Source organism: Rhagoletis zephyria, unplaced genomic scaffold, assembly GCF_001687245.7.
Source record: "Rhagoletis zephyria isolate East Lansing unplaced genomic scaffold, Rhagoletis_zephyria_1.1 Rzeph_scaffold_00854, whole genome shotgun sequence".
Taxonomy (NCBI): Eukaryota; Metazoa; Arthropoda; class Insecta; order Diptera; family Tephritidae; genus Rhagoletis; species Rhagoletis zephyria.
The window spans coordinates 138,486-154,244 of record NW_016157938.1 but is presented as its reverse complement, the minus strand read 5'-3'; the positions used below and the strand labels follow the sequence as shown (position 1 = coordinate 154,244).

Here is a 15,759-nt window from a genome sequence, read left to right as displayed (position 1 = left end):
GACGCAATAAAAAGTTGAGTTATTTTCGTTTGTTTTCGAGCTATGAAAAAGCAAAAGCGTACTGAAACAAACCAGAATCAGGGCATCATCTTAAAAAAAAACCGGTATGGTTTATTTTTTCTCAGAACAAGTAATATGAAAATAAAATATTAAAAACTTTACTGTAAAAAGCTGAAAATATCTTGCGTAAAATGAATATCTCCTTAATGCTGCTTTCCGGATCCGGGATAAAACATGGGGGCTATCAGTTAAAAAATAATTTTGGTCTTGCAATTACCTTGAAAGGTCAATATGCCACTCAGTATTGGAAACCATGTCCTTTTTTGAATACTATTCCTCAAATATATACACTGCCGGTGTTCTTACTTCTGCGCCATTGTGAAAATTTTGCCACGTACATATGTGCATATGTATGTATGTAGTAAACTTACGTTCATACATACATATGTGCAAAGGCACGACCTTAGTAACGAAACGGGCGTTAAGGCTACCGCGTACCAGCTTGTGGCGCATCTCCAGCATGTTAGTGTGTTTATTCGCTCACGTGTACGCAAGCGGCCGTTTCAGTCGCTGGAACAGAAATTTGAAAAAACTTATTTTTATACTTTGTTTTTCTATATTTGAGCTTGCACAGATTAGAAGTTACCATTGATCAGAATGCATACTTGTTGTGACACAAATTTAGCATTTCACTTCTAATATTTCATGGTATTTATCAGCGACACTAATAACTCATTCGTCAATTTAAATCTTTTGGTAATGATTTTAACTGTTTGCTACAATAATTTAAGTAATTTTTAATCTATGATGCAATACTTTAAAAAATTGTGACATGGCAGCCCTGCAGGAAGACGACGTTGAAGGGAAGAATCAGGTGGCACGTTTCTATGGAAAAATTTAACCTCGCGCGGATTTCTAAGTCTGCGTCTTTATCTACGGTAAAACACCTCGTTGGTGAGCTCACATGAGATAGTTCGTGTGAGCTGAGTTTCTCATATTTGAATCCATCTAAAACCGAATCCTCTTGTGTGTCGTTATTGCAGAGCACCATCGATATGTACGTATATATAAAGGGCGGCTAGATGGCTAAGGCCGGCCCTGCGCATTTACATTTGTAGGTACATACACATATATCAACTACCTAACAGCGCTGCTTTTTGAGCGAACACATAGCTGACGGCGGCAAACCACAAATTTTCATTAGGGAAAATGTAGCTTTTATTTTATTGGTCTCATTAAAATTTCGAAAAGAGAAAGTAGAAGTGCAAGTGTCAGAATAAAGAGCCGTTTAGTTTTTAGCCGTTAGTTTTTAGTGCTCGCAGAATGTGGGGCATGCTGGAAATGCAAAGGCAACTCCGCTGAAATTTTTACCAGAATAAAGTGCTTTCTTATTATGAAAATATTTATAGGTTTTCCTGAGATAGATATATTGAAAACTGTGACTCTGATAACTCACTGCAGTTTGGGAGATACGCCTGAGTTTCTTTGCTTAACTTTCGAAGTATAATATCGGTACAGGTCTGATGGGTGTATGTTTCAGAAATTTTTTATTTGCTGACAGTTGCTGTTATTTTTGTTTTCTTGCAAACAACGAGCTTGGACTGTGCATTTCTTTCCAACAGAGTCGGCAATGTCCTCTTGAGTTTCAAGCTGTTTAATTAGGTAAGTCCTAGGATTGATTGGCAGATTTACTAGTTTTTCGCAAGCTATATCCGTAGAAAGGGTTTGGTTTTAAGGGTTTACCACGGTGAAAGTGATGTGACAGAAAATGGAAGTACGGTTACGAACTAAAAAGAAAAAAATATTTATATAAAGGAATTAAATTGGTAATTCAAATGAGATATTGCAATATTGGATATTGTTCAAACTAGGAATAGAATATGGGTTCTACAGAGTGGTGGCTGCCGTTGTACCTGAATAGTTTTTGGCTATATTTGAATTCGGTAAGTGGCGTTTAATTGAAAAGGGTTGAGTTATTTGCAAGATTCGTATTTATATATGTACGTACATATGCATATACGGTTCTATGTACAGTGACGAGCAAAACTGTAACATGGTTTAACACTTTTTGTTTCAGCCACCGCTATATTTCCAAGTTCTAACGACTTTCGTCCTTTTGTTGAATATCCTTGTTGGTACATCCCTACTCCCTCTCTCATAATGATTTGAAGTCAATACAACAACAATAAAAAAACCAGCAGACAAAAATGTAAATTAAGGCAGATGTTACAGTTTTGCACTCATATATTTTTATGAGCTTTTTAACAATTTTCACGAAAAAAAAGAACTACTAACACAATGTTCAGTACTCTTTTGCCTGTTTCAGTTCCTGGATGTGCTTTGGCATACCTTATTTGTATCTTTGTAAAANGTGGTGCTGAATTATCGTATTTGATTTGGCAGAAAAGTGAAACTAAGATACATTAGGGCATTCGGTTTAAGTTGCTAGAGTTTACTTATTTTAGACTATTGTGTTACCGTGTTGGACGTTCAAGCGTAAAAATATTCACAAGGTAACTAGGAGTTATTTGATCTGACCAAGGCATGCCTGCCGATTGAAATTTAACTGTACTTTGCCTAATCCAAGGAAGGGAAACCCTGGCACATGCAGCAACTACCGCAAGATCAGTCTTTTGAGCATGGGCTACAAAGTCTTAAAAGACCTGTGGTATGTGGGGCTGAAACCCTCAGTCAGCGAACTAATTTTTTCAATCAGAGAGGGACTTAGCTGCGCTCGGTGTTTCTATTGCCATAAGCTGGGGAGAAAGAGGAACGGCTGTCATCAGTCAGAAGATATTTTTTGGGGACTTTTGAATGCAGTAAAAATGTGGACAGGGCTGCTTTTGGGTAGGATGATAATGCTTAAGCAATATGCATCAGAAAGCAAGATTGATTAAAAATTCCCAGCGACTAAATATAACTTAGTTACGACAAAACGATGTCCGCAAGGAGGGGTGATAGCTCCTTTCCTATGGCGCTGGATGAACTACTACAGATACTCACTGATGAGGTTTCGCGTACGACATAGTGATTAATACCCCAGGGAAATTCTCGAGTACCCTCTGTGACATCGTCCAAAGAGGATTCAACTTAGCTAAGCAGTTTGTGCGGATATAGGTTTGACTATCAATCCATCACAGACAGCTATTGTACCCTTTACCAAGAAAAGGACCCTTAAGAGAATGAGAAACTTGACCTTAGAAAGGCAGAGATCGGTGTCGCTACAGAAGTAGCAGCGAGAGGATCCTAATTTTAAGCGATAGCTAGGCGGCACTCAAGACTTTCCCATGCTTCGAGATGAAATCCTCGGTGGTCCTGAAGTATGTAGAGAGGCTTAATGCTCTGGTTCAGAACCATACAAAAAAACTTGGTAACAAATGAGTACCAGCGCACATTGGGGTCGACGGCAATAAGAAAGAGGACCATCTGCCCAGATTGGCTGCTGGCTCTACGCCGATAGGACTAGAGCCCTTTCTGTCAATACTTCTCAACACGATAACGCAAGCTAAGGAAGGAAAACACCAGGCTAAGGGAACTGCATTGACGTCATACCATGGGACTTCGTCAATCCAAAACCTTACCAGGAGTTTGCAATCAGAAAAGATGCAGGATACTCATAGGAATAAGAAACATTAAAGCTATTTTTACGCGCCACTGCAGGTTACTTGTATAATTTAGGAATATGGTCTAGTAACCTACATATGTCGCAACTGTGATGCTGCCAAGGATACTCCATTCCACCTTCATCAGGGGTGTGAGGCCGCCGCACGTAGAAGGGAGATTTATGGCCAAGAAATGAGCGAATACACTCTCTACTTTCGGGAACTATTACGAAATTTCTAGAGCTTCTAGACCTAGTTGTGTTATTGTGATGAGCTGCGTGCAAAATAGACCTACTGGTCACAGTGCTTTGTTCAACTATCTATCTATTTATATTGCTAGTTAAGTTTGGCATCTAAGCGGAAAAGTACTCAAGTGGTGCTCACTCTGCGGTGACTAAGATACATAAAACGAAGCATTTCTTGCACTAATAAATACATTCAGGAATAGGTCCTAACTAAGCTTGGTCGGAAAGGTTGAAATACATTTCCAAAATTTATAAAAATTTGGTAAGAAAGTATAAAATTTTAACTAAAATTTGAGGTCCTCGAGAAACGGGGTTGCAATTCTTTGATTAAATTTTTGTGTGTTTTAGATTTCAAGCGGATAATTTTTTTTACTACCCACAAAGTGTTCTATATACATATGTATATAGCTTTCATTGTTAAATTTTACTGTTATACATACAGTGTTATTGATTTCGTAAACTTCAAAGGAACAAAAATGTAAAGCATTTATGGTAGAAAAATTAAATTAATAAAGTATAAAAATTCATTAAATTCATACAAAAAATGAACGAAAACTAATAAATTCACGTTGGCGAATTTACATATACATATATAAATATATCTGCGAAAATTTGACAAAACAACTTCAGTCTATCTTTAACGGACAAACCAAATAGCCTATGTAGGCAAAGCTCTTTTTACCGCCAGAGCAATAAATTTTATTTAAAAGAAGGCATTCATTGAATTGTTGAAAACAGAGACATTTAAAAGTTTGTGAATAGTGATAAAATATTTTAATATTCCTTTCGAATTATAACTTTTTCTGTTTGACGGTAAAATATGTTTTGTCGACATATGCCATTTGGTTTGTCCGTGAAATATAGACTTAAGTGGTTTTGTCAAATTTTCGCAGATATATTTGCAATTCGCTGGTAAATTTGCCAAACGTTTTGGTTAATTTGTGCAAACAAAAATATTCAAATATTCAATATATGTATTCACAGCTCGGAACTGGTTAACAAGTTTTAATTAAAAGTAAATATTAAGTGACGAGCCGTTGGAAATTGCAGCTTAACAACAACCGCAGATAGAAAAAAATTCAAAAAATTAAATGAATGCTGGTTGAACAAGCAAAAATAAACTATACCAATTACCAAAATTGCAGCAGAAATAAAAGGTAAAATAAAAAAAAAAACTAGTCACATGTATGTATGTGTATATACACAGTTACACTTTCCCTACAACACGGCAATTGCAAATAAAACAAATATGGCTATTTGGTGCGTTAAAAAAAAAGATGGCAAATACCCGCACTACATACATACATACGTACAAATTCAAAGAATGAGTGCGGAAATTGCTGTTTCATTGAATGCCTTCGAAGGAAAGAAAATAAAAAATTTTTACAAAAAATGTTAAATAAAAAATCTAAAATATTAAAAAAATAACTAGGCAATGCGAAGTGCTAAAAACAAACACGCAGACTTGCTTACATACACACAAACGAGTACAATATGTTGTTTTGATTTTCATTTTGTTGGCGGACAAATTTGAATTTTTTTTGTACATCTCGGTTGGTCTGCATGTGTGTGAGTGCAGGCTTGCAGTGATGCGTGCAGCATTTTTCTCTCAATTCAATTTATTTTTAGTTAACATTTTAGGCATAAAAACTGCTGCATTTTTGTGTGATTTTTTATTTGTTTTTTTTTTTACCATTCAACGCCAGGCAATCAAACTTGTTTAATATGCAATCGAAGCGGATGTGGATGCGGATGCTGATTGCCACATGAGTAAATGGCTTCCCTTTCCCTCGGCCTTGATTGCCATTGTGCAGCAAACGCCGAAAATATATGTATATATGTATGTATACATATGTATATAGGATGTTTGTAGTTGCATATATGTATGCGACCATTCTTTGTATTTGTTGTAAACGGCGGGTGGCCACTTAATTGCTTCGCCAGCGGAAGAGCAAACAAGTGGCGCAGTTTAGGCGCTGGAGTAGGATTTCGCTTTCACCTTTTTTGTTTTTGTTTTGATTTCCTATTTTATTTTACGAGCTTAGTATTTTAGACAATCGAGTATGGCAGTGTTGTTTGCTTTCCATCTGTTTGTTGCGTGAATGGAAGCTGAAATTGAAGTTGAAGTCGAATAAGTAGGAGGAAGGTACGAAGTACTGTTCGATTTTTTTCTATTCAAAACATAAATATTAAGTAAAACATTTGAAGTCGAATAGAAATTTTAATAGCAATGCGCTGCGACATCTATCGCATCAAAATCACGCTTAGAGTTACTCTGCAGCCACAACTAACGGCGTTTGAGGCTCAAAAGCAAAATTTTTTACCTAAATTTCTTCATTTCTTTCATTGAACTAAAAATTGGTTCTCAGAAGTTTATTTTATTATTATTTATTAAGCTACATTTCTTCTAGGTGTCAACATTGTTAACTCTCGCTAAACTCTTAATAGCTGAAAATGTACTGAATTCCGAAAAGCAAAACAGTCATAAAAGATAAGAGCAGCTTACGATTAAATGCGTTGTGGTTTTATATGCAAATAAGGAAATAAAGACAAATGAATTTTCGGGTAAGCACATAAATTGAGAGACAAATAAAATGCCAAACAAAAGCTATAATGACGTCATCAACAATAATAATATGTACATACAAATTTCGATAACGCAAGCTACAACAACATTAATACAGACAACGAAAACGATAAAGATAACGAAACTGATAGATAATAACACCGATAATGATATCTAAGATTTTGAGCTAAAATTAGTTGATATTATTAAAAAATCCGCGCGCGTAAAAAGTTAGTATAAATAACACAGGCCTGCGAAATTACGCTCTAATTATGATATTTTTTTTTAAATACATACATAGTGCTCGGTGCCTCCAATCAATTTTAAATTTATCAGACTGTTAAAATTTAAAATAATAAAATTTTTGTAGGAAATATTGCCCACAATTTTCATGAAAAGCCAAAAATTAACTAACATAAACTAAAATTTTTACTTAAAAACAAACAGTATTTGTAAAAAATAACGCTAAAGAGACCAAGTAAATCTGAAAAACTTTTAGAAATTCGAATTTGACGCTAGTAAACTGCGGTAACATGTAAAGAAATTGACTGGAAAACTAGAAAGAGCAAGAACAACGAAAAGTATTTGCTGGAGCTTTTACGAAATTAATTCTCCATACAAGATACTACCGCAAATATATTGAAGAAATAGAACGAGGTAATCTGGAAGAACTTCCAAGTAATCAACGAAACAATGAGCGTGCTACGAGAAACACTCGGTGATATATGGAAGGGTAGTGGTCTACTGGAGGTAGTCTAATACACAGGTAGGAGGTAATCTAATAGGGATAATTTGGAATACCCAATGCAACATTTTACAAACGTTGATGTCGCTCAAACAGTTTCAGCAACAAATAACGAAAATTCTAACGAATTTTTCAGAGGGTGTGAATTTGCAGATACTGACCTAAATATTAGAGCTAATGGAAATTGCAATAGTGACGACAGGAAGTACGAAGCCATCAATTTTGCTCAGTATCGATGTGGATAACGATGTAAATATCGATAACGATAGAAACCGATATTAATATCGGAAGTATGCAATTGATTATATAAAAAACAACTGTGAAAACTACATCGCTAACTATACAGATAACAATATCGATAGCGACTAACTAACGAAAACTAAATTCGATATTAATAGTGAGATATGTAAATATTTGTTGAGATAATCTGATATTAGTATCGAAAATGTAGTACATAGCAATGATAACATTAAAATCGTTAGTATAAATATCGATGTGGATACATATTGTGGCGAATACTGCGGCAACGCGGAGCGAACAAAAAGAAAATGGCAGAATGTTCGAGGGATGACGTAGAATATTCGACAGTGAGAAACGTCAAGCGAGAATGAGAGGATGAGCGATAAGCATCAGAACGTTCTAGGCTTACCATGAGTGGCAGTGCAGGTATTTAAAGCCGCTGCTACAGCGAAGTGAGTTACATAGTTGAAAGTCAGCAAGCTATCAGACAACTTTGTGGCAAGGTAGTTGCGAATCAGAAAGCTACAAGTCAGGTTGTAAAACAGAGATCAATTGTGTTAGCAAATGTTTTAATTGCCTTAACAAGTATTGTTAATTGCTGTTATTACATAAACAGTTGAATAAACATAAGTATTGTAAAATGTTTATTGTACAATAAAGTTAATTGTACTGTAATATGGTTATCGTGAGCGTTTATTTAACAATCCAGCGATTTTTGGTAAATCCGTTTAGTAGTCAAGGATAATCGTAACAATATGTATTTAAATATCGATTGCAATAATAAAAAGTCATAAACCGATACCACTTTACTATAACTATTTTCAAGATTTTCAAGACTACCGTTGTGCATTCCAGCCTGAGGTTTCCGGCTATTTCAGTGGCTTTAAATATACGCAAAATTGTCACAGCTAGGCTGAAATTAAGGCTGTGGTCTCCGTGGACTGACGAGGATCTCTAAAGAGATGCCCACATAAATACAACAGCCTTAGCCCCACTTGGATTTCCAGGCACACAGATAGGTCACTGTGTGGCAGACGAATTGGTAAGGGGAGATAGGACCAAAATATACTTAGTTACAAAGCACAAAGTGGTTGATCTTTAAAAAAATCTGGCTTTGGAGGGATTTAAAAAGATCTCAATAATTACACAGATTTACAAGAGAAGCAAAGTTTCTGCATATTGAACCAAACCTCTATATCCCTATATTAATGCGAATCTGAATTCTGTTACCCCTATTTGGTTTCAGCGGCAACAAAAACAAAAATTTTTATTTTTTTATTCTTATTGAATGAATTTTTTGTCCTATTTGATGATCAAATGACCTCGAAGCTGACATTATGGATAACGGGCCTCGGATATGCTATCCAAGAAACATAAATTAAGGAAATTCACCCAGGCTTTAGACAGACTAGGTAAATTGGAAATAGTAATGCGTGCGGTAGGAGAAGCGGTATGAGCTCTTTTTTTTTGTAGCTATGGTCGGTGAATATTTGTTTAAGACAGTGGTGAGCAGCGCAGGCTGAACTCCATAAGCATGTGCCTGCCTTAAAAGATTGATAAGAGTTTCTGTACGTGTGAATATATTTATATATTTAATTATGAATGTGTCTTACAAAAATAAAATGTTTTCTTCTCAGATCAACGCGTTCGAAGTTAAAGCGCGCATATTCCCTTATATTGAAATATTTTTTGTTTCCTTTTCAACAGTTTTCATACAAATTTATATGGGTCAATATTTTAAGTGATTCTGGCGATTCTTACTTATTTATCATTGAATGCAGAACTACTGCTGACAAATAACAGATTGTATTCTACGAGGGGAGGCTGAAAAGTCTTGAGCATAATTATCTTTGAGTGCAATTAATATCTAGTACTGCGTGTTACTAATTTCTATTATACTTCGTCGCCACACAGTCGGTTTGACTAGCAATTTAAATGGAAAATGATTTTTTATTTTCTGTCAATTTCCATATAAAATTCAAAAAATTTAAATCATTTTTCACTTAAATTGTCTTCGTGAAAATCGTCAAATTCCTCACAAAGAAGAAAAATAAAACGCCGATGGAAATATTTGACCTTCACCGCAAAACGTTGGAGCCGAGAATTCACGCATGGCAGAGACTCGCTGGAAGATGATCCCATGCCAGGGCGTCCAAACGCTGCCGTTACCAATGTTTTTTTTTTTTGAGTATTCTGTTCGCTGACTATAACATAGTTCTGGAGTTACTGAAAAGGAAAATAATGTTCTGCTAAATTACGCCGAAAAAAACATATTTTTCAAAAGAGTCAAACTTTTTAAAATTTTGAAAAAAATATTAATTAAAACTTTTCAGGAATAGTAGAGCTTATGAAAAGCTGTACAGAACAGCTTTAATTTTTATTATTTTAAAAAATTTAACTTTTTCTTCTTTTTTGAAGTAAATATTTTTTTTCGGTGTATTTTGCGGAAATTTCTTTTTTCCTTCTCAGGAACTCTAGAACTAGTTTTTTTTTGCCTTTTTGAGTCATACCGTATGCCTGCTTCCCACAAATATTTCTATCCGCTATTTTTATACCCTAGGCCCAAAACTTTTCTGCCTCCCCTAGTATGTACGTGCATATGTGTGCATGTATGCATTAAATGAAACGAATTGCAATATACTTGCTTCTTCTGCAAGCGGACACTCAAAGTTTAAGTATATAAGCATTAAAGCGTTAAATATTTAAATAAAAAAATAGTCTGCCAGAAGCTGATTGAGCGAATGCTTATGCATATATGTATGTGTGCATGCTCAATATTTTCTTATGATAAGAAACTTTTTGCTTAAGTGTGCTCACAAAAATATTTCGGCATTGGCTATAAAAGCATTGCAAGTTGCTGAGCGCTAATCAAAGAGCTTCCGACTATTTTGGAAATAAAATCGAAATTTAATTCCATTCAAACACTTCATTTCAAATATGGTTAACAGCAATATTTACAATGAGGATGAATTGAATCCGCCAAACTGGATAAATGAGGAATTCTTTAAGCGGATACTCGATAAAACCGAAAGTGAAAGTGTGAAGGTGTGAAGGGCATACTTATTTTGGTGTCAATAAAGTTAGTATATATATATTTAAATGAATTAAATTTTCAGATCAACACCTTGCTGCTCTCTCCCGGCACCCTCAAGAATGATCACTACTCGAGTGTACTTTTTCGTGCAAAGCTCAACTATGCTCTGTGCTCCAAGCCCAAAGAGGAGAAGTCGCTTTCGTTTATAATGAAAACTGAGCCAAATGTGGATGGTATAAAGAAGGATAAAATGAAGCAGGTGCCGCTCTTCGAAACTGAAATTCGCATGTATACGAAGGTGTTGCCGAAAATTGAGGCAGAGTTGCGAGCGATTGGCGATAAAACAGTGCTCAGTCCCAAGTGCGTTTGAGATGACGGTTTGCGTCGAAACAGTAAAGGCTGAACTATTTTATTTTTAATTTTTTTGCTGTCCTTATTTTAGATTATTCCACTACAGCCTTCAATCGCCACAATGTGTAGTGTTTGAGGACCTTGTAGCCGACGGCTACTCTACCATTAATAATCGTCGTGGTACTTTAGACGAAGTCAAATTAGCACTACTTAAATTGGCTAAAATCCATGCGATTACTTTTAAATTTGCACGTGAGGTACTAAATATTGAATTGAATTATTTTTTTTTTACCCAATCCACTTCTCACATACATATATACATATATTTTCTTTCATCTGAATGCCAGGGCGACCAAGTCGTCAATAGCTTTCATAACCACTTCATAAACACAGTGGATATACCGAACTTCCCTGTGCTGAGAGATGGCATTAAATTAACTAAAGAAATAGTCAGAGATGCGCCGGATCTACAAGAATATTTGCCCCATATTGAAGCAGCTGAAAAGTTTTTGATACCCAAGGCATTGGATGTATTGAATGCGTACACGAATGGCAAACGTAGCGGCATTCAAGTGCTGAACCATGGCGATGTTCATGTGAAGAATGTAATGGTGAAAAATGGCGATAGCAAGCTGCGTGAATTGTTGTTGGTAAGTAAATCGGTTCATGGCTTAAACAATATGCAGAAGAAGTGTCAAGTGCAAATCAAAAATTCCTCGCAGGGAGGTACGATAATAATACCTAATTACTTGCATTACGAGCGAGCGGATTAGAGCAGAGAGCTTAACAGCTCGCGAAGTACAAAACGAATGTGCTAATCGGAATTCAGCGATGAGTAAATTAGCAGCGTCAGCGGAGTAAAAACACAGTTGAAGTAACACAGGTGGCGTCGTTTTGACGTATCCTTCTTTCCTAACTGACTCTGTCATAAATTCACATTTCGGCTTAAGTCAAAATACTTCCTCTGTATATTGTTTATTATGCGGTGCCATATATTCTATGTATATTTATTGCATTACGTCCTTGCTTTTCACACAGCTCGATTATCAACTCAGCATTTTCGGCTCGGCCGCAATTGATCTGCATTATGTATTCGTAATGTTTTACAGTCCGGATATGAGGCGTGACCACATGGACGAGTTGCTTTATTACTACATAACGAATTTCCAAGACACGTTGCGCAGAGTGCAGTATCCGGGTCACATACCAACAATTACAGAATTCAGAGCAGAATTGCAAGAACATCGGCACTGGGGTAGATACAAATATTTTTTCTCTCAGCTTTAAGGAATTTGCTTGAATGCTTTAAAACTTACCGAACTTTTCCCCACCAGGTCTCTTCTTGTTGTTCACATTGTTGATCTTTAACTATGGCTTTGTAGATGACAGCATCGAGGTGTATAAACTGGTTGAATCGGATGCAGAGCGGAGAGCATATTATACGAAATCAAAAATTGTGAATGAGCTGCGAGTGTTGCTGCCGCGATTTTTACATTTGGGCTATTTTGAGCAGTAAAAAAATGGAGTAATCTTAAAGTTACTACAATGAATCTGAAAATATTTTTTTTTTTTACATAAATTTTTTTATTGTAAATAACCAAAATGCAAATACATTGGCAAAATATTATGTAATTCAGCGATGTAGTTTTTATTATAATAGAGCTCGGTGCGCTCTTCGTCGGTGGCCATCATGTGATCTCTATCCAATAGACCGGCGCTAAGTGCATAGCGTATGGGCAGAAAGCTGAGCAGGAGGAAGAGTGCTGTAAAAAAGACTGTTTATTTATGGGTCTTTATTAGAGCAACAGAAGCCAAATCAACAATTTTTAGAATTTTTGTCTGTATGTATGTTTGCACGCGTATCACTCGAAAACTAATACATGGAATTAAATGCGGTTTTCACCGCTGCATTGCTCAAGATCCAACTTGAAATAAAGGAAAAAAATAATTAGAGAGTTGCCATTTGTTTGGAAATGGAAGTTTAAGTAAATTGATAAGATAAAGTAAATATTGAAATATGGCTCCGACAAGAGAGGAGCTTAAGAAGGCTTACAGGATAGAATATTTTTGTTGAAGGTTTCCATCTGTTTGGAAATTTAATTTGATTTTATTTATCAAATTAAAGAGGTTTAGGAAAGCTTACTGCTGAAAATGTTTCATAATAAACTAGTTTGTCGTGACCCGCTTCGCTGAGTATTGGAAATTTCTGCGTGTAACGTTAAGTGTAATTTAATTCAATACAACTTTACATATTTAATGTTATATATTCCGATTAATTAATGCCCCTGATTGATGTTGAGTTTGGATTTATAAACAGGTGGCACCCCGTACTTTGTTTTCGAAATGAGGCCTTTTCAAAACCATTTGTATTAATACTAATATTAGCATATTTCATTTAATATAATAATATATTATATTATAACTTATTAGATAATTTGAATATGACTTTTTAAACAGGGCCCAATACTCCCCAAGCACCTCAAATATTTTGCAAGCGTCCAAACAAATATTTTCCTAACCCTATTTCGTTGCAAACGCATATTTTAATACATGATATAACTTGTGTATAACTTAATTAAGTTCAATTTTTCTAACAGATGGCAACCCTATTCAAAATATTTTCAAACTGCAATCTTTTTAAACCTCGTTCGTTTGACACCCATACTGTGATACATATTTCAATTATCTAATTTCCTTAATTCAAGTTGAATTTGAATTTTTAAGCAGTTGGCAACCCCCTAAATGTCATTTAGAAATACGGCTTTTGCAAAACTATTTCGGTTGACAGCCATATTGCAATAGTTAAATTAACTTAATAAACAATTTGAATTGGATTTAATATATTAACAGGCGGCAACCCTATTATCTAACTTATCCAAATGTTCAAACAAAAGTTATGTCAAAACTCTTTTGTTTTAATATTTCATACAATTTGTATATAATACAATTTAATTCCACTTTTCAAACAGGTGGTAACGCTCTTCAAAATATTTTCATACTACAACCTTCCTAAACCTCTTCTGTCTGACACCCACGTTGTAATAACATATTTCGACTACCCAATTCCCTTAATTCAAGTTGAATTTAATTTTTTTATTTCAGTTTGTCTGGAAGGTGCCCCGCGTTCCTTCCCCAATAACGCCCATTTTTCTCCATGAGTATGGTATTGATATGATATATCTCCGTACCGAGTTTCTCTATTCTATCGCAATGACTTCCCGAGATCTACAGTAGGATAAATCGAAAATTTGTTTGAAAATTTCACTTCTTAAAGCTCTTCAAATCTATTTTAATTTTTATATATGTACATATAAAATAAGCGTTATTGTAATCAAAATTGTAAACGAAATTCTAAAGCGATACTGTTATCTTTATTGTTGGCATTATAGTTGGCTATACCGTTATCATTCCACCGCTACTATTATCTAGAATAAATCGTAAACTCTCGCCTTATTGGCATACCACTTACCCAAAGTTTTTTTCCGCTTCAATTGCTCCTGAAAACATTCAAAACTTAACGCCTCCACCGAACAGCCAAGCCTTTTCAAAGCCTGCATGAAACTCTCAAAATAATACTGTAAGAGCTCTTCTCGATTGTTGGCACGCTGCTCAGCGGTGTAGAGCATGTAGAAGGCATAGATGAGATCGTTGACCAGTGGCCCCATATAGGCAAGTTGATAGTCCACCAGCAGCACATCCGCTAACTCGCCGGTTACACGATTATGTTTGAACATTAAATTATTGCCAAGTAAGTCGCCATGGCAAATGCCATAGTAGGTTTGCTGCTGGTGGTTCAAGAAATATTCGGTGTATGTGGCGCGACATTTGGCAGCCCAATCTGGCTGGAGTTTCAGAAAGTACGGCTTATATACTGCCAAAGTAGGCACGGAGCCTAGCATATCGATGAAGTTTTTGATACCGCTCGATATGAAGGAGCTATTCACAATGTATGGAATAGTCATGAAGCTATGGCGATATTTATGGCAGATTTCAGGGCGCTGGCAATTAATGTGGAAGCAAATCACATTTTAAATCAAAGTTTAAAGCAAATAAAAATTCAAAGCACCAACCTCCTTTGCTAGTTTATAGCTTGCCGCATGCGATTTGGCCAACTTACGATAGGCTGCTTTAATTTCGTTCACAGTTAGCGCACGCATGCGCACGATTTCATAGCCCAGCTCTGTTAAATCTTCAAACACCAATACTTTTAGGGGCTTGAGCGTATTGTAGAGGCAGCTGTACTATTTCATATACATACATATTTACATACATACACATATATTAAAGTTTTCTTTTTTCAAGTTTCCAATACATTTTCTACCTGGCGCCAAATTGTACGCATTCGCCTGCCAACTGCAATGCCTCTTCCAGCCTTGGCACGATTTCAGTGTAAATGCCGATTTCGGTTTCGAAGAGCTTGGAGTCCTGCAGCAGCCGTTGTTTCTCGCCCCGCAGCGCAGGTAATGCCTTCACAATTAATGATTTGCTTTGCTGCCGTGGCGCGGCATCACAGTCGGTTGGTAAAGTAAACGTCACGCTGGCTCGGTACATTACACTTGCGTAGTGTTCACCCTTTTTGGTGGCGGGCTCGATTGTTATATTTTTGTTATTTTAATTTTCCCCTTACTGCTTTGCGGCTGCAAGACTTGCTCAAAGAAGGCATTGTTCAGCCATTGCGGCGGCACCAGTTCGTCTTTGTCGTACTCGGTTATTGAACTCATAATTCTGGGTAAATAAATTAAATTAAATTCACCGCAACGTCCACGCTAGGTGAGTAGTGTAATTAATCTAAATACATGATAAGTGACGAAGTGTGTAGCGAGTAGTTTAAAAGTTTGAAAACATAGTTGACATTTGATTCGAATATTTATGATAACTAGGGAGAGAGAGAGAGAGATATGGAAAGAGAATGTAAAATGTGTCTTACCATTAAGATTCCGCTTATAAAAAAGTGTTGTAATAGAAGAGATAATTCG

General features: G+C 35.9%; 1 protein-coding gene and 1 pseudogene across 1 annotated transcript; one reads left to right on the top strand and one right to left on the bottom strand.

The window, feature by feature from the left end:
- Positions 1 to 10,335: 10,335 nt before the first annotated feature.
- LOC108361811 (uncharacterized) lies at positions 10,336 to 12,419 on the top strand. Its single transcript, XM_017614578.1, has 6 exons — positions 10,336 to 10,443; positions 10,515 to 10,792; positions 10,875 to 11,040; positions 11,131 to 11,433; positions 11,822 to 12,038; positions 12,118 to 12,419. The coding sequence occupies exons 1-6, from the start codon at positions 10,336 to 10,338 to the stop codon at positions 12,297 to 12,299; spliced, it is 1,254 nt and encodes a 417-aa protein (XP_017470067.1). The 3' UTR covers positions 12,300 to 12,419.
- Positions 12,132 to 15,504, bottom strand: LOC108361812 (uncharacterized; annotated as a pseudogene).
- Between the last annotated feature and the right edge of the window lie 255 nt (positions 15,505 to 15,759).

Bases quoted from the DNA above. Each gene is read 5' to 3' on its own strand.
- LOC108361811 (XM_017614578.1), top strand. From the start codon at position 10,336: ATGGTTAACAGCAATATTTACAATGAGGATGAATTGAATCCGCCAAAC. The intron at 10,793-10,874 runs GTGCGTTTGAGA...TCCTTATTTTAG, and splicing joins AAAACAGTGCTCAGTCCCAA to ATTATTCCACTACAGCCTTC. The intron at 12,039-12,117 runs GTAGATACAAAT...TTTCCCCACCAG, and splicing joins GCAAGAACATCGGCACTGGG to GTCTCTTCTTGTTGTTCACA.